At 52.0% G+C, this 16,709-nt stretch overlaps 9 protein-coding genes across 9 annotated transcripts; 4 read left to right on the forward strand and 5 right to left on the reverse strand.

Moving 5' to 3' along the window:
• Positions 1-624: 624 nt before the first annotated feature.
• On the reverse strand, positions 625-1,065 carry LTS14_006765 (uncharacterized protein; the record flags this gene model as incomplete). The annotated part of the gene is made up of 1 exon (XM_064839458.1): positions 625-1,065. One exon carries the CDS (start codon positions 1,063-1,065, stop codon positions 625-627), a length of 441 nt encoding a protein of 146 aa, XP_064692701.1.
• A 407-nt stretch (positions 1,066-1,472) lies between these two features.
• LTS14_006766 (uncharacterized protein) lies at positions 1,473-2,808 on the forward strand (the record flags this gene model as incomplete). The annotated part of the gene is made up of 3 exons (XM_064839459.1): positions 1,473-1,724; positions 1,850-2,521; positions 2,581-2,808. The coding sequence occupies 3 exons, from the start codon at positions 1,473-1,475 to the stop codon at positions 2,806-2,808; spliced, it is 1,152 nt and encodes a 383-aa protein (XP_064692702.1).
• Positions 2,809-2,894: 86 nt separating this feature from the next.
• Positions 2,895-5,046, reverse strand: LTS14_006767 (uncharacterized protein; the record flags this gene model as incomplete). Its single annotated transcript, XM_064839460.1, has 10 exons — positions 2,895-3,007; positions 3,062-3,230; positions 3,300-3,571; positions 3,650-3,778; positions 3,834-4,036; positions 4,091-4,216; positions 4,267-4,679; positions 4,732-4,755; positions 4,805-4,882; positions 4,996-5,046. 10 exons carry the CDS (start codon positions 5,044-5,046, stop codon positions 2,895-2,897), a joined length of 1,578 nt encoding a protein of 525 aa, XP_064692703.1.
• A 220-nt stretch (positions 5,047-5,266) lies between these two features.
• Positions 5,267-6,022, reverse strand: LTS14_006768 (uncharacterized protein; the record flags this gene model as incomplete). The annotated part of the gene is made up of 2 exons (XM_064839461.1): positions 5,267-5,578; positions 5,621-6,022. The coding sequence occupies 2 exons, from the start codon at positions 6,020-6,022 to the stop codon at positions 5,267-5,269; spliced, it is 714 nt and encodes a 237-aa protein (XP_064692704.1).
• A 671-nt stretch (positions 6,023-6,693) lies between these two features.
• On the forward strand, positions 6,694-9,519 carry LTS14_006769 (uncharacterized protein; the record flags this gene model as incomplete). Its single annotated transcript, XM_064839462.1, has 12 exons — positions 6,694-6,713; positions 6,956-7,112; positions 7,165-7,392; positions 7,448-7,736; positions 7,805-7,947; positions 7,999-8,047; positions 8,105-8,307; positions 8,357-8,598; positions 8,668-8,767; positions 8,904-9,153; positions 9,210-9,335; positions 9,452-9,519. 12 exons carry the CDS (start codon positions 6,694-6,696, stop codon positions 9,517-9,519), a joined length of 1,875 nt encoding a protein of 624 aa, XP_064692705.1.
• Positions 9,520-9,814: 295 nt separating this feature from the next.
• LTS14_006770 (uncharacterized protein) lies at positions 9,815-10,963 on the forward strand (the record flags this gene model as incomplete). The annotated part of the gene is made up of 4 exons (XM_064839463.1): positions 9,815-9,841; positions 9,921-10,302; positions 10,371-10,388; positions 10,458-10,963. The coding sequence occupies 4 exons, from the start codon at positions 9,815-9,817 to the stop codon at positions 10,961-10,963; spliced, it is 933 nt and encodes a 310-aa protein (XP_064692706.1).
• A 233-nt stretch (positions 10,964-11,196) lies between these two features.
• Positions 11,197-13,500, reverse strand: LTS14_006771 (uncharacterized protein; the record flags this gene model as incomplete). The annotated part of the gene is made up of 5 exons (XM_064839464.1): positions 11,197-11,227; positions 11,282-11,720; positions 11,774-11,930; positions 11,983-12,031; positions 12,500-13,500. The coding sequence occupies 5 exons, from the start codon at positions 13,498-13,500 to the stop codon at positions 11,197-11,199; spliced, it is 1,677 nt and encodes a 558-aa protein (XP_064692707.1).
• A 512-nt stretch (positions 13,501-14,012) lies between these two features.
• LTS14_006772 (uncharacterized protein) lies at positions 14,013-15,200 on the forward strand (the record flags this gene model as incomplete). The annotated part of the gene is made up of 1 exon (XM_064839465.1): positions 14,013-15,200. The coding sequence occupies one exon, from the start codon at positions 14,013-14,015 to the stop codon at positions 15,198-15,200; it is 1,188 nt and encodes a 395-aa protein (XP_064692708.1).
• A 96-nt stretch (positions 15,201-15,296) lies between these two features.
• HOM2 (aspartate-semialdehyde dehydrogenase) lies at positions 15,297-16,534 on the reverse strand (the record flags this gene model as incomplete). The annotated part of the gene is made up of 3 exons (XM_064839466.1): positions 15,297-16,099; positions 16,162-16,422; positions 16,480-16,534. 3 exons carry the CDS (start codon positions 16,532-16,534, stop codon positions 15,297-15,299), a joined length of 1,119 nt encoding a protein of 372 aa, XP_064692709.1.
• Between the last annotated feature and the right edge of the window lie 175 nt (positions 16,535-16,709).

Below are 16,709 nucleotides of genomic sequence, written 5' to 3' on the forward strand. Positions count from 1 at the left end.
CCCTAACCCTAACCCTAACCCTAAGCGAGAATAATGACGCGTTTAAGGAAGAGCTTATAGATATATCGATTAAGTTATTATATCTTAAGTACTAGTAGAAGAAGAGATCTATTTAGTAAGCTCTATAACGTAGTATAGTAGATACTCCGTTTACTATATCTTATTAAGTAACTCGAGCGCGCGTAGAAGAGAGTAATTACGCTAATACGTCTAGAAGGTAAGAAGGAGGTCTATAAGCTAGTAAAGGACGTAGCTACGAGATAAAACTCGTTCTACGACGCTACTAAGCGAGCTATCTACCTTTATAAAGTAATCGATAAAGTTATAATTAAGGTTAGAGCTAAGTACGCGAGGAAGAAGAAGAAGCTACTACTAGTATTTAACTACGAGCTAATTACTAATAACTAGAATACTATTAAGCTCTATAAATCGATACTTAATCCTATTAAGAGTACTACTATAGTACTATAAGGCTACGTAAGTTAGTCCTCGCTTACCTAGGATATAATCTGCTAGTATCTCTAGGTATCCTTCGTAGGCTCTATCTCCCGAATCTACAGCGGCCTGGTGATCAACTGCCGGCTTGTGTATTTGCAAGTAGGCTGTAAGATTATCTCGTGCCCATCAGCTAGCCTCAGGACTGAAAAGCATAGTATAGTCATCGGGCGCAGCGACCAAGATTGTAGCATCTGCCGCACCCTCGCGGTCAATGAAGAAAGCGAAGTCGTCCGCCTTCCGCCACAGTCGGAACAGATCGTCCGGCGTCCCTTCGTAGTCTTCCGTCCATGCTCGAAGCAGAGGATGCACAAACTCCAATTCCGTGTCGGATACAAGAGCAGCTTGGTAGGCCTCCTGCTCAGCAGCTGTGAGGTTCGTAAGAAGAAAGACTGGGACTGCAACTGAGCCAATTCCCCTATACTCGGGTGAGTTGTATAGAAGTGCGTCCTTGGGGATGGTGTCCATATTTAACGCGGACTCCATGGTGCTTGATAGGAGTCCGTCGGCCTGACCAGAGACGACCTTCAAAGTCGAGACGAGACTGGAAAGTAAGTAGAACCGACGCATATTGTCGACGTTGTTGTAGTGAGTGCCGTTTGCACGAGCATTTTTGCTGCGATTGGCGCCTAGACTCCATCTATGATCTATGATGCACAGTGGCTGTGTTGCCTACTCTGGATCCTTTCACTTGGCGAAGTTTCCTAGCGTGTTGTTGGTAGACTGACCTAGATCTTTTGGGTTCTAAAGGGTTACGCCTAACACTCGACATCGTTCGTGCCTTGTCAAGAACACGACATCAAGCAACTCACGGCGTACTAGACCTGGTAATTGCTCATTCCCCGTGCCAAGATCTCAGAAACGCGCTAGCGGAGCTAGGCCGAAGCTTGCCTGATCTTGAAGTCACGTTACATTCGTAAACACGACGACTTCTCCCACCACCTGTCACCCGGTCATATCAAAACCATCTGCTCAAGATGTCAAACACAATGGAGAATGCTCAAGGTGTCCTGCAGGAAGCCAAGAACGATATGATGGGGTACTACACTTTACTATGTCGAATGCCTCACATGAAGCCCGAATGCCTGCGGGTGCCTCCTCCCGACGGCTGGCCTGGGTCTCATGCTGAAGACTTGAGGGAGCAAGGCTGGTCCGACGAGGCCGCTGAGTTCAGTCGCCATCTTCCATTCTTGGCACCTGGGTTGTATGATGCCGAACATGCTTGGATTGTGAGCCTCACCCTATCATCACTGTAACCTGGCGGGAAGTTGTCTACCATGTGATCAAAGTCATCCCTCTCGCGCATAAACGAACGCGGATCTATCGCGTGAGCTCGCTGACGCCTTTACGCCAGACCTGGAGATCGACGGCAGTGGCCTTTGATCAGCCAGTCAATGACTTTTATTTGTCTCGCATCTCGGCTGCAGACCAACCGAAACCGCCGTATCTGCCACCACACGTCATCTACATTGGGCAGGGCTATAACGAAGCAAAGGAATATCTCCTACTAGACACGGAGCTCGGACATATCGTCAGTTACCCTAATCACGGTGGCGATTTCGCCCCGTCGGACTTGACGTTGGACGAATACGAAGCCCTTGCACCCGAGCAGAAATGGAAGGCTCACCCGACTCTGCCACTGAGAGCATTCTTCGAGCGGGAGTCTAATCGTCTGAAGCGCCTGGTGTACATGCCTGTGCCTTGCCGCCGTAGAAACCCTAGCTTCCACTTCCGCGCCGAATGGCCTGCGGAGGAAGCAGCACTTCTTGCGATTGAGGACGAGTTTGATGCGGAGCATGAAGCCGACGACGACTACGTTGAGGACGAGAACGATGAAGAGCAAGACGAGATGGACCTGGAAGAATTGCGGCTAAGTAGGGACGAGGAGCGGGGTCCAGATGAGGCAGAGGATGAAGTCCCCAACGACGAGATGGAATGGCTTCGCCATGATGCTGAGCACGCCGAGTATCAGTCCGCTCCACGACTGGAGAGGCCAGAAGTCAAGCCATTGCCAGAGAAGACGAAGGTAAATACTAACTCATCGCTTCCGGAGAAGTGAAGCACATCCGCTAATGCATGATGCAGAAAGTCTACGAAGTGTACAAGCAGAGTGGGTGGCCGCACGATCATTTTGACGCGGAGAAGTGTCGGGCAGAGCTTATATCTCTCCAAGACGAGTGGGACGGGGTGCGAAAAGCAGAATCGGACGCGAAGAGCAAGAAGAAGAAAGAGGATTACATGAAGAGACTGACTCCAGAGCAACTCCAGACGATTGAGGAAAGGAAGAAGCTGGTTGATCAGCAGAACCTATAGAACTTATAGATCATATACCGGTCCGCAAAGGTGGATAGTTACAGGATCGAGTATATAGAGGACGAGGATTGAAGATTGGCGAGTAATTAGCTGCTCACTGCCACACAGTATCCGACTCCAGCCTGGAACTCTGTGCTACACTCGGCACCATTAGACCCCAATATAGGGTTCCAGGTGTAGAGCTGAGTTGTAGTGATGGCTGCCAGATCTGTTAGCTGCAACCAAACAAGGGGCCGAACAAAGGGATATGTACCATTATTCTGCGCAAACTCATAGCAGTAGTCCCCACTCTTCGCTTCCACGATCTTCACACAGTCGGCCGCCAGGCCGCTCTGCGTGGGCACCGGTGTGGAGGTCGGTGTTGTGCTTGTCGGAGTCTTTGACATTGTCGTCGGGCTCGTCGATGTCGACGATACACCAACCTGTTTCATACAGTCAATAACCTGCATCGATTTCACCATCAGTGTCATGGTGCCTTAACACATGCTTACACAATAATCTACGCCAGCCTGGAATTGAGTGGAGCAATTGGCACCATTTGGCCCAAGGATCTGGTTCCATGCGTATAGCTCATCGGTGGTGATGTTGTGCTCCTGAGCAAACACGTAGCAGTAGTCTCCTGACACGGCTTCGGCGTACTTGTTGCACGACGGCGTGATGCCGCTCTGGGTTGGGTATGGCAGCGACGTTGTTGCTTTCGTGCTTGAAGTCTGGCTGGAAGTAGACGTAGTGGTGGTGGAACTGGATCCATTCACTTGGACGCCTGTATGCACTGTCAGCCACCAATCTTCGAACTCGGACTAGCCATTTCTCGAGCCAGTTTTGAGGAAGGATGACTTACAGTAGTCATAGCCGCTCCAGAACTTGGTGGTGCAATTTGCCCCGTCGGGATACCCTAGAATCGGGTTCCACGATGTGAAGTCCTTCAACGTTATGCTGAAGTCGACTGTGAAGTCATAGCAAGTGTCATCTGCGGCAGATTGTCGTCAGTATCTGTGTCGGATTGTCCGGCGGGCAAAACGTACTTGCGGCAGCATAAGCGAACAGGGTGCAATTCGGGTTGATGCCCTCTTGTGTTGGAGCTTGCGATGTGCTGTTCACAGTAGGACCTGTGGCACCGAGAGGCCCGTCAGGATTTGCTCCACTACCTTGACCACCACGTTGCTGGCCGGCTGCAGTGGTGTCGCCGCCGATCGGTGCTGGCAGATTGTAGGTGCCTCCAGGCGGTCTGATGGCTTCTCGTCAGTTACTGCGAGCGGTGAAGATGGGAATGCATGCTTGCCCTATGCAGACGTATTGTCCTTGAGTCAACGAGTCGCAAAGACCCTGGATATTCGGATTCCATGACAGAAGTAAAGCGTCCGTGATATTAAGCGTGCTTGTTGTCAAGCTTGCCGCCAAGGAATCACTTGAGTTCCATTAGCCTTGCAACCTTGCAAAGGTCGCTCGTACACTTACCAAGATGCGTTGGTCCCGGTTTGAGACAAAGCACATTTGTTCGGCACACAGATGCTTCCGGAGAAGGTACACGTGGTGGAATTAGTAATTTGCTGAAGGTCTCCGGTTGTCACCCCGTACGTAGTCGACAGAGTATCACAAGCGCCACTGCCGGTCGACAGCGTCTGTCCCAAGCACGCGGAAGAGGCGGGCGAGCCGCTTGGGGGTGTGCTGCCAAGCAAAGTGTAGTTCGGCGTCACTCCAATAGCATAACCTGGCGGGCTGACGCGGAGGATTGTGTCTGACACTGTGACGTTGCAGACGTCCTGAATGTCTTGGAATTGGTCGACGAGATAGTCAGAGTAGTCGCTGTCCGGCAGAAAGGGCGAGTTGATTCTCCACCAAAATACGGATAGGTAACACGGATCGCAAAGCTGTAGATATGTGAGTATGATTCCCAGAAATCTAGGCCGGCGATGTACTCACGAAGGTATCGTTGTAGTAGTTGGCCTGTGTGCATATTAGTCGGGGAGTCTCAGATCATCTGCAAGATACTCACAATTCTCATGCCCTCCGTGGCATCAGCACAGAGGGAGTTATCAGGGTCAAGATTGCAGTCTGGAATGTCCACACCCACCTGGAAACCATAATCAGCTAGATGATATACTCAAAGGAATGTGCACGAATCTGACCCAGCTTTGTGATTGGTTGAAACAGAAGTTTGGTGAAGGCGAGTAATTGTACTCGTACGTGCCCTGTGCAAACCGCAGGACATATCAGCTTGGGTTGAATCTTGGCCATACCAACGGTACAACTTGTTACCGACATTTGTACCCGAACTGGGATCACCAGGTGTTGTGGTTGTGGTGGCGGACGCCGCGGTTGACGTTGACTCGGGAACCGACGAGGAAGTGTCAGTATCGTTGGATGGCAAGTCTGGAGGAATGGTCGATGTGATGTTAATTTGTCTGTGTGAACCATCAGCATCTGAACGTCTTGATTCGTACAGAGTTTGTTGACCCTACTGGTCTGTCAGACATGCTAGGCCAAGACCGTCTGTGTAGCGGACAGCGACGGTATCGATGGGGACAAGTTTCGTGTCAACGTAGATGGCGTCCGTGGGATCACAGTTGTCATAGACATCGTTAATCCACGTGGTAGCTGAAGTCATACCTGAGGAGGTGTCAACAGAATACTTGCGCTGCTTAGCCGCGTCTGTCCGAACGTACAGTCCGATGTGCACAGCGTAGTGATGTTGTCGTTCTCCCAGAAGTAAAGATCGATCTGACCTGCCATGCGGAAGGTCGTCGGGTCGCAGCCCACTGTGGCGTTCCTTCCAGATGGTCAGTCATGTCATGGTGAGGTTGCAGCTTACCCACAGGGCAGTCACGCATGTTTGCGAGACGTTCAGAGCATTCGCCATGAATGCAGTGTCCACCAACGGCCACATATTGAATGTCTGGGCCATGCTCAACGCGGGCAGTGCCGTCTGCCACAGCCAAATCGGTCTTGTCATTATCGTGACGCTGTGCTTGAGCTCATAAGTCGGAGGGGAGGAAGATGTGAGTCGTTGAGGGAAGATTCTCGCAGTCGCTGCCAGACCCTGCACCTGCTGTAGTTCTCGTCGAGCGGCGCACACGCTTCCCTCATGAGTATGCCCGCCGCCGATCACCGTGCCAGATTTGTACCCCTTGCCGTCTTGAGGATTAGGCTGTGCAATCATAGACGGCTCGGCAGGGTCTGCTGCCTGAGTAGGACACCTACCAACCCCGTTCATGGAAATTATCTCGCATGTGCTCCACGTAGATCGTTGTATCGCTCTCAGCCCCAAGGAGTACGAGGTGCATTAGTATTGCTTCATGATTGGCTCGAAGGAGGGCGCCGGCCGGCGCGTCCCTCCCACCGCCGAGTAAAGCTTGATGAGACCAAGACGCCGAGCCTGCCGAGCTTGAACATAGAAAGCTTTGCTGCGAAGGATTCCAACCGCAACCTCGCCCCTGCATAGCCTTATCAGGTACAGGCGCTCATCGTCAAGGATGTATCTAGTATGGCCTCAGCTGGTGATCCTTCAGCCCCTATTCCATATGGATAAACGCAAAGGCCCGCATGACATATTACAAGGACTGGCGATCAATACTGTTGGAAGGTCTGAATGCGGTTGGGAACTGCACAGGCGCCCACCGTCAGGTCACTAGCTTTTGACACATTTCTAGTAATGTGCCTCGAAATCCTCGCTGCGAGTTGCATCGCCCTACTCTCACACATCCAACCTGCCGGCGCTGCTCTGCTGGCTCAAGATGCATCTTCCACTGCTGTTGGCTCTTGCTAGCGCTGTTGTGGCGTTACCGCGAGAGGTTGCGACCCTTAACCAATCCCCAAATTTCAAAAACAGAGTCCAGACACTTCACAGAGGGATCTGCCCATCGGCACTTGCGACCCTTCGACACCATGCCCGAATGGAGCGTGCTGTAAGTCAGACATCCCACGCAGCTGATCTGTCTGACAATGCCAAGGTGGAAGCAACGGTCTCTGCGGTTACTCGCCCACTGAATGTGGTACTGGCTGCGCATCCAACTGTGATGCGAAAGCTGCATGTGGCCAGTATGGTACACCAGGGTCTCAGACTTGTCCTCTAAATGTCTGCTGTTCGAAGTTTGGGTAAGTCGCCTGCGGGAAAGAATGCTTTATGTCATATTCTGACGCATCAAAGCTTCTGCGGCTCAACGGACGACTTCTGCGGTGATGGCTGTCAGGCGGGATTTGGAGGTTGTGGTCCACCCCCTACACCACCATGTGGAGGGTCACAGGTTGGGAAGCGCAACATCGGCTACTACGAGTCCTGGGCCAATACCCGTCAATGTCAAGCGGTATGTCCAGACCTTAATTCACTCTGTGTCAAAGCTCACATCAAGATCACAGGTCAGCCCTAAAGATCTAAACTTGGCGGGCTTTTCCCATCTCAACTTCGCCTTTGCGTCCTTTGACCCGAAATCTTCTCAAATAACTCCCATGGACAGCAACTCAGCTTCATTGTACGGACGTACGACAGGCTTGAAAAACAAATGGTCGGGCTTGGAGGTGTGGATCTCTGTCGGTGGCTGGTCCTTCACTGACCCAGGACCAACACAGGAGGCATTCTCCAACATGGTGAGATTCGTGTATAAGATGTTGCAGCGCTGTAGACTGATGGTTTCGAATATAGGTAAGCACTGCAGGCAACCGTCAGGCTTTCATCAGTGGCCTCATGCAATTCATGAATACGTACAACTTCGATGGCGTCGACTTGGACTGGGAATACCCTCAAGCCGATGATAGAGGTGGCCAGGAAGGCGACAAGGTGAACTATGTGACCTTTGTCAAGGAGCTACGGAGCGCTCTCGGCAACAAGGGTATCAGCTTGACCCTGCCCGCCAGTTTCTGGTATCTGCAGCATATCGACGTCAAAGGTCTGCAGGACTCAGTCGATTGGTTCAACTTCATGGCATATGACTGTAAGTGGCAGCCTAGCACGGAGCTAGATCAAGACGGTGGTACACGATAGCTGACATTCGACCATCAGTGCACGGAACATGGGACAAGGCGTCCAAGTTCGTTGGCCCATACATTGCACCGCATACCACCCTCACCGAAATCGACTTAGGCCTTGATCTGCTTTGGCGTGCAGGAGTGTCGGCGGACAAAGTTGTCCTCGGCCAAGGATGGGTAAGTATACAGTCATCAATGCCTCGTGGCCTGCATTGACAGACCCTACAGTACGGTCGTTCGTTCACTCTCACTAATCCTTCTTGCAAGACACCCAATGGTACGTCCTCTCTGTCCAAGTGTTTCACCTTGAATGGGATTTGACGTCCCCGAACAGGTGTGTGCGAGTTTAGCGGCGGAGCCGACCCAGGGCCTTGCTCCGCCACTTCCGGCATTCTAGACGACCAGGAGATCCAGGATATCATCACGAAGAACAATGTACAGCCTGTTTGGGATAAGACTGCTGGCGTGAAGTGGATAACTTGGGGTAGTAATCAGTGGGTTTCCTACGATGATGACGACACATTCAATCAGAAGCGCGTAAGTGGTTATCTGGTCATTACGATACGGTTCCTGATATTTGTTACAGGACTTCGCCGAGAAGCGCTGTCTAGGTGGTCTCATGGTCTGGGCACTAGACCAAAAGGATCAGAGCGGCGCTGGCAACTTGAATAATGGCGTCTCTGCTGGGGATCAATCGAATGCTCAGTCTCTCTCCGGCGATGCCGCCGCGAAGGCAAGCTGCTATGTCACTGATTGCAACCAGAAGTGCAAGAGCGGCACCAATCAGGTCGCACAGATGAACGGACAGCCAGGCCAGGTCTCGACTCGGTGAGGATACTATCGGGAGGTATTAGATGATGCTAACGGCTTTACAGTGACCGATGTCCCGCTAAGCAGTACCGAAATCTGTGCTGTGATGATGGTACTACAACCGGCAAATGCGCGTGGCGAGGATTTCGAGGTTCTGGCATGTCGTGTATACAAGGGTGCTCAGATGGTTTGTGACCCCAAACCTTGAGCGGACCGTACACGAACTAGCTGACCATGTGCAGGCGAGACCGAACTCACTACCGATTTAAGCAGCATCACTCCAGGATAGCCTAGTGCGGCGCATACTGACATTAGCAATACAGACCAACAGTCACGTCGGAAAGAAGGACCAGACATGCAACGGAGGCCTCCAGTCTTTCTGTTGCTCAAACTTCAAGGCTCCGCCATCATTGCAAAGTCTTGGCAAAGATGCGGCGGACGCTGCGAAGAGTGCTGCAGAAGCTGCAGCGGAGCAGGCCGCCCTTGACATTGCCGCGAAGGCGTTCTGCCGCATTGCTGTCCCAGCACTCCTCGCACCTATTGAGCTGCTTGAGGATCTGATCCCGATCTTTGGTATGGTTTCTGACATAATCTCATTGGCTTTCTTTGCTGACCTTGAGCACTCGTAGGCGAAATCGCTGATATCGCCGAGTTGGCAGCCACGCCTGCACTCATCAAATTATGTACGGATGAGATTGAAAAGACCGGAAAAGCTGAGTTCAAAGTCTTCGGCAAGAAGCATAGTCTCTCCCTAGGTATAGATTATGTCACTTTAGCTGTAGAGCGTCACTGACTTGGCCGCAGATGAGCCACCACCAGTAAACAGCACTTCCTCGCCATGCCAGGTGCGGCACTGACATGATCTTTATAGAAAGCTCCAGAGACAAGACCTCCCAAATCGAGCCACAAGCCCGAAAAGACAAGCTCCGCATGCAATAGCAAAAGAATGAACGCTGGCGGCAGGTGTCTGCGTGCCGAAACAGTAACAGAAACGAACCAACCTGTCAGAACAGAGCGTAAGCAATCCCCAAAATCTCCTAAGCGACGCACGTCTCACAGTGACCCTAGATCCCCACAATCCTCGCGGAGCCAAGGTTTGTGACGTCGCTGTGTATGGACAGGCTTGTCTTCACTATGCGAGCGTCATTGCAACACATGCAGCGTTTACGCCTGGTGTCAATCCTCTTACGTGCGCGACGAGATATAACGGCAACCCACCACACGTGACTCAGAAATGGACCGACGAGCACAATCCTGGATGGTAAGTGAGGGTACCAGCAGAAATGGAGTGTGAATACTGACCCGCATGAATCAATAGGTGGCAAGGTTACATTCAACAGCCAGCTCAAAATTGTCAGAAAGACGAATATCCTCCAGCGGCCTTCTGGTGGGATCGCGACGAGGACGACGTGCTCATTCGACTGCTACCTGGACTACAGAACGGTGGCGCTGGTAACAGTCTGTTTGGTAATCAGGCTTTCATTTGTGGCTATGACAACAAGAACGGTCTCTCGCCCAGATCGACGAGGAATCTGAGGTCTGATCGTGAGGTAGTCAATGCAAACCGGAGGACCGTCATCGAGACCATGGACCTCACGATCACCTTGAGCACCCTGGAACTTGGCTTCCTTGGAACGGCGGCATATCCAGACTATGGAATAGTTCAAAACCCATGCTGGCCTTCGACAGTTGTGAATGACCCGGGATTTGCACTGCTGACAGGTATGATTGACCACTGACTATCGCACGCGATGAGATCATTTTGCTAACCAATGTTCCGTACTGCATAGGCGACCCATGGTATATCCGTAAGTACCTTCATTCACTTTGATGATACTCGCTGGTCAACGGTGGCTAACGGAAGTGCACACAATCAGATAACCCACAATACGCCGGCTCGACGCACCTCTACGAGGACGATCCTCCAGTAGCTGCGACCCAAGGCAAGTACCGAGCTGGGTACCAAAAGCGCGATGCAGACATCATCTCGCAGTACGGGCATGCTGCCTCCAGCCAAGGAATCCCTGCCAGCGCGAAGCCGTTTCGCCCTGAGAGTATCCTACTTGATGACGGCAACAGCACTCGTCGTGCGACCGAGGACGATTTGGCAGAGCACTTCAATCTCCGTAGGTGCACGACTCCAGACTGCCGTGAGGAGATTGCGCAGCACGATGTGGAAGCTGTACTCCTTGATCCCAGTTTTGCCATGCCAGGGGCCGGCGATGCAACCAGCAGCTTCACCGCAACCGCAGATGCCGGCGCACGGGATACTGGAAGCATTGTAACGGCAGTGGAAGAGACGATTGCTGTCCCTACTCCAGCTGCAGTTGGCAAAGGTGCAGCACGTCTGACTCCTTCGCTTCCTGCGCCGACCAGGAAGTGACGACTGGCCAAAATTGGATTCAATAGTCACCTTCGAGATCTTGCGCCAGCGCAATGGATATGTAGTCATCTACACTACACCTAGCAATTCCATAGCTCGCACTAGTCACACCATTGATATTCTCGCTCGTGAGAAATCAACAAATATTCTAACATCGTTAAATTGTTCGATTGAGTATCGCCCAGGCCAGCCACGACTGCATGAGTATTGCCCACCTCGAAAGCCGGATGCATCTACTTCTGATACTTCTTGAACTGGACATGCCTACGAAAGACGTCAGCCGCAACAAAAGCTCGTAGCATTGCACATCAGACTCACCACACGGTCCTATTCTTTGAAGAACTCAACAACCCGGCCCCGTACTCCTTGACAATCTCACCTTTATTGAACTCCTCATGTTGCTCCTTCGATTTCCATCCAAGACACAAGACCACAGCTTTGCCCTGAACGCCGTCATTCTCAACATCCTCGTAAGTCGTACCCAGAGCCCAGTCGGAAGGCCCATTCTCAGCCTTGCTCCACGCCTGGCAGCACTCCTCAGCACCTTCGAAATAGTTCTGCGGTGGCCCACCATCAAAGTACAAGGTGGCGATCTCGGTGACGGGAGCCTCGAAGGTCTTGAGAATATCACCGTGGAAGTCGATATGTACTCCGGAGACTCTACGGGTGTCGTCCACGATGCTAAATAACTTCTTCAGGAATGGATCATAGACATCCGAAGCCTGGAAGTCGTAGTGACTTTGAGCTTTGTCCCAGACTATACGACCGTTAGCTCATGACTTCGAACCAGAAGACCGTTGGTGTGCATACTGCACATGAGTTGCCACAAACTCGGGTCCTCTAGTTGCAAACCAGAGTACAAGCCCTGGACACCTGGGACAGCCGACATTGTCTCATTCGTGTAGTTTACGATGGGAGCGGCGGTCTTGTGATTATCGGGGTTATATCCTGTCTTAAGAGGAAAAAGCTGTTGTGATTTCAGTACATGGTACAATCGTAGGCTCTGTGCAACACCATACCACAACTTCGGTAGTCACCATCTTTGCTGTCTTGTCTAGCTGTCTCGTCCTAGATTGGATCAGTGCGCCAATGTTGACGTTAAGCTGTCCGTGGCGGATAGTCGGCAATACATACGCGATTGTGATATGTCTTGGTAATAGAGCGGCTCAAGTGTGCGGCATCGGCGCATCCTACACAAAGGGGGTAGCATGGCCAACGTCTTACTACGGCAAACATGACATCGTCCTGATGCTGATCGTAGTCGGAGCTGCGGCATCGTTGTGTTGGAGAGGAGAGATATTGTGTACCGGCTAAAGTCCAGCAGCCCGCAAGTGCCGGCGATCGGAACTCTTGGCTGATGCTTCCACACTACCATTTTGGAACAAAAGGAGAACTACTCGATGTAAATATTATTAGACGTACTGATATACATTGCCGATACACAGCTAATGATACTCAACCAGTCACCTGCTTGATCGCAGTCGTCAAGATGGCAGCCATAATCTGATGCTCCGCGCCGAAGGATGATAGTCGCACCCAGCTCCAACAGCATTAGTATCTTGCGAAGGAAAGTCTACAAAATGGGCCTTGCTTCCTAGCTTCGCGACTACTGCCTTGACTGCATTTGCCTGGGTAGTATGTTGTGCGTCTGCCGCAGTCGGGTAAGAATCACCCAGAAGCGGCGAGGATGTGAGAAACATCTGCGGGTTATTGTATTTGCTCTGCACCGTTTTCGCGAAGGAGTAGAGAGCATTGGTGAATTGCGTTACATTGACGGTGGGACGGCCAGCATAAGACCCTCCAGTAGAGTTGAACAAGAGGTAAGACCAGTCGTTCGTGCCGAGGTTGATGACGACTATTTGGGGTTGGTAGGAGAAATCGTAGGAGTTGTCGGCGTCGTTGGCACCGTAGCGAGTCCAGAGTTCAGGCATGGTGGGTGATGTGTCCACGGTAGCCTGGACATAGTTCCTGATCACGCCCTTGCCAGACCAGGCAACGATGCTGTAGTCCGCGGAGAGGTTCTTGGCCGTCAGAGCGCCATAGGTCCTGGGAGCGTCCTCAAGGGCTGCGGTATTGACGCAAGGGTAAGTGCCGTCTAGACCATACCCAACAGTGATGGAGTCGCCGATGAATTCAATGCGCTTTTTAGGGCCCACAGGAGCTGTAGTCTTGCGTGACGAGACGATCGGAGTCTTGAAGAAGATGCTGCCGAATGACGCTTCTGATTTCTTACGGATCTCAACGGTGTGTTTGCCATTGGCTAGACCAGCAGGCGTTGAGATGCTGTTTCCCGTCACCTCGTTGATGACAACAGGTGTTTTGCCATCAACAGCGATATCGATCGCATTGTCGCCCGTGACTGTGATGGGTACGCTGGCAGAAATGCCCGTGAATTCGAAAGCCAATCCCGAGCTCGGCCAGGTCAGCTCGTTGGTCTTTGGATTGACTCGTCCAAGGTATCTGTATGCGGCAGGTGTGGTGGCGGCGGTGGACACAGCGACACCTGCGAGGAGCGTCAATGTGATTGGGCTACGCATTGCGAGGTGATAGAAACGATGGAGATTGTGTAAAATGTCTCAACAGATGATCTCGTCTAAGTAGCGACAAATGCGTGAGAAAAGCAGACTGTATTGTACTTGACCTACTTTCTGCTCATGCTTCCATTGCTCGTCACAAGGTCATCGACAATAATCAATCTGCAGACTCTATGCCGAAACGATCGTTCCAGACAACTCCGGCAGGCGGACAGAGAGCCTCCGGAGCGAATCTGGCGGGTATCGCATGGTCGTGTCGACCGTTGCGTGTCTAGTCTCTCAACCTGCGTCGATGGATCCGCTGATGCTCTGCCTGTGCCATCGATCATATAGTCTTCAATATCGCTAGCTGGACGAGGAATTGGAAAGTGGAATAGAGATGTAGATGCGGGAGTTTGGAAATCGGGCCCGGCTGTCAGATCTCCACCAATCCCCATCTAGCCAACCCAAATTTGCCCCACCATGCAGCAGCTCTACCACAATCCTAACCATTCACCACACTTCTCTTTCCTGCTATGGCAGCCACGCTCCGAAACGTCACCAGAGCTGCTACCTCCTCTGTCTCTCGCCACATTATACCCAGAACATCCCATCGCTCCTTCCAGACCAAAGTCTACGACAGCGGCATCCCCTCTTACGCCTTCGCCTTCGACATCGATGGCGTACTCCTCCGCTCCTCCACCCCCCTTCCCGGAGCCTCGGAAGCATTACGATATCTGCAGCGACAACGAATACCTTTCATACTGCTGACCAATGGCGGCGGCAAGAGCGAAGCAGAACGGGTAGCCGACATATCCGAGAAGCTGAATGTTGAGCTAGACGTAGGCATGTTTGTGCAGTCGCACACCCCCTTTGCGGAAATGGAGCAGTACAAGAATAAGACAGTGTTGGTCGTGGGCGGTGACTACGATAAATGTCAACGAGTAGCAATCGATCACTATGGATTCAAGAATGTTGTGACACCTGGGGACATCGTGACCGCATACCCGGACATCTGGCCCTTCAGCAAAGTGTTCATGGATTACTACAAAGCATTCGCCAAACCACTACCGAAACATATCAATCCCGACTCACCTTCCGAGAGTCTCAAATTCGACGCGATATTCGTGTACAACGACCCGCGAGACTGGGGTCTAGATGCTCATGTCATCCTCGATCTACTGCTCTCCTCTCAAGGACGGCTAGGCACACTATCCAAGAAGAATGGCAACAAATCATTACCAAACAACGGCTACCTCCAAGACTCCCAGCCAGCCCTATATCACAGCAACCCGGACCTCTGGTGGGCCTCCTCCTACCCACTCCCCAGACTAGGTCAGGGAGGATTCCGCAGTGCATTCGAAGGGCTCTGGAACACAGTGACTGGTGGCGCGAAGCTGGAGCAGACGATCATCGGCAAACCGCACCAGCCTACTTACGAGTTTGCGGAGACGCGACTGCGACGACACAGGAAGAAGTTATTCGGGCAACAAGGCCTGAATGATCCGCTGAGAAAGGTGTACATGGTAGGGGACAATCCCGAGTCCGACATACGTGGGGCGAACAATTACCAGAGTCCGCATGGGAGTCAGTGGAAGAGTATTCTTGTCAAGACTGGGGTGTATCAGGATGGTGCGGAGCCGACCGCGAAGCCGACCGTGACTGTAAGTAATGTAGAGGAGGCTGTGACATGGGCAGTGGAGGATGCCAAGAAGGGAGACTGAGGCGATGGAAGATGTTACGAATGGGTGTGACGATTGATAGAGCTAGATACCCATACATAGAGCGTTGTAGATAGACATCCACATGCGGATCGACGCTCAGAGCAGCCCTTTCAACACAGCCGCCTCAGCATTCAGCAGACTACTGCCCGCGGCGCCGATGATGGTGTTGTGACTCAGCGCCACAAACTTGATATCGAAGATTCCTCCTTCATCCTCCCTCACACGACCAACCGACACAGCATACCCTCTTGCAGTCTCCCTGTCAAGTCTAGGCTGCGGCCGATCCGGCTCCTCCATGACCACGATAGCATGGTCCGGTGCGGATGGACACCCAATCCTCTGTGCTTCCGACACATACTCCCGTAACGCAGCCTTGACCTCCTCAGCCGAAGGAGCCGGACGACGATCGAAAGTGAGGGAGACGCAGGCGGTGTGGCCATCCAGCACAGGCACGCGAGTACATGTCCCAGAGATTTTGAGGTCCTTCTGCTCCTCGAAGACTTTGGCATCAGAGCTGATGCCACCCAAGATCTTTCGGGCTTCCTTCTCCAGTTTATCTTCCTCGCCCGAGATGTAGGGGACGACGTTGTCGATCATGTCCATACTGCTGACACCTGGGTAGCCGGCTCCACTGACCGCTTGCAGGGTGACCACACTACACTCCTTGATAGGTCCGAATTTCTGCTGTAGAGCGGCGAACGGAATGACGAGGCCAATGACAGCACAGTTGGAATTACAGACCTGGAAGCCACCGGAATAATTCCACGTTTTCTGCTGATGAGGTATGAGATCCAGATGGTCTAGATTGACTGTAGGTACAACCAGTGGTACAAGAGGATCTTGGCGGTAGTTTTTGGCGTTGGAGAAAGTCGGAAGACCAGCTGAAGCGAAAGCTCTCTCTGTACAGAACGTCAACTCAGCGGCCATGATCTAGCAATCCTAGTTGATGATCATATCTCACCAGCATCTCCAGCAACATCACTATCCAATCCACTAAACACCAAGTCACACTGTCCCTTGAATTCCTCTGGCTTGCATTCTTTCACCACCAGCTCGCCGAGCTCTTTGCTCATCGGCAGCGCCTGTCTCCACTTGACAGCATCTTTATACTTCTTGCCCGCTGATCGCGACGAGGCGCCGACGACGGTGAGCTCGAAGTGCGGGTGCAGTGCGAGGAGGAGTATGAAGCGTTGGCCCACTGACCCTGTAGCACCGAGGACGCCTGTAGAAGATTAGTACGAGGATGGTTGGAAGTCGCAAGAGTAGAAGACTCACTAACCACAACGCTTCTTGGGGAAGTTGAGCTTGGCTGTCGTCAAGTGTTCGGCCTCCATTGCGTATGTGTTGTGTAAGGAGTGTAGAAAGGTGGGAGCGTATATCCACTACGAGACAACCATAATATTACTGTTCCTGCATGTGACGCATAAAATTATGGAGCTAGTGCAATCGATAACAAACTATACACACATCCCTCCAAGTGGAACACCTCTCCATATATTGCTCGTCAAC

Source organism: Recurvomyces mirabilis, assembly GCF_035927965.1.
Source record: "Recurvomyces mirabilis strain CCFEE 5264 chromosome Unknown scaffold_18, whole genome shotgun sequence".
In the NCBI taxonomy this organism is placed as follows: domain Eukaryota; kingdom Fungi; phylum Ascomycota; class Dothideomycetes; order Mycosphaerellales; family Teratosphaeriaceae; genus Recurvomyces; species Recurvomyces mirabilis.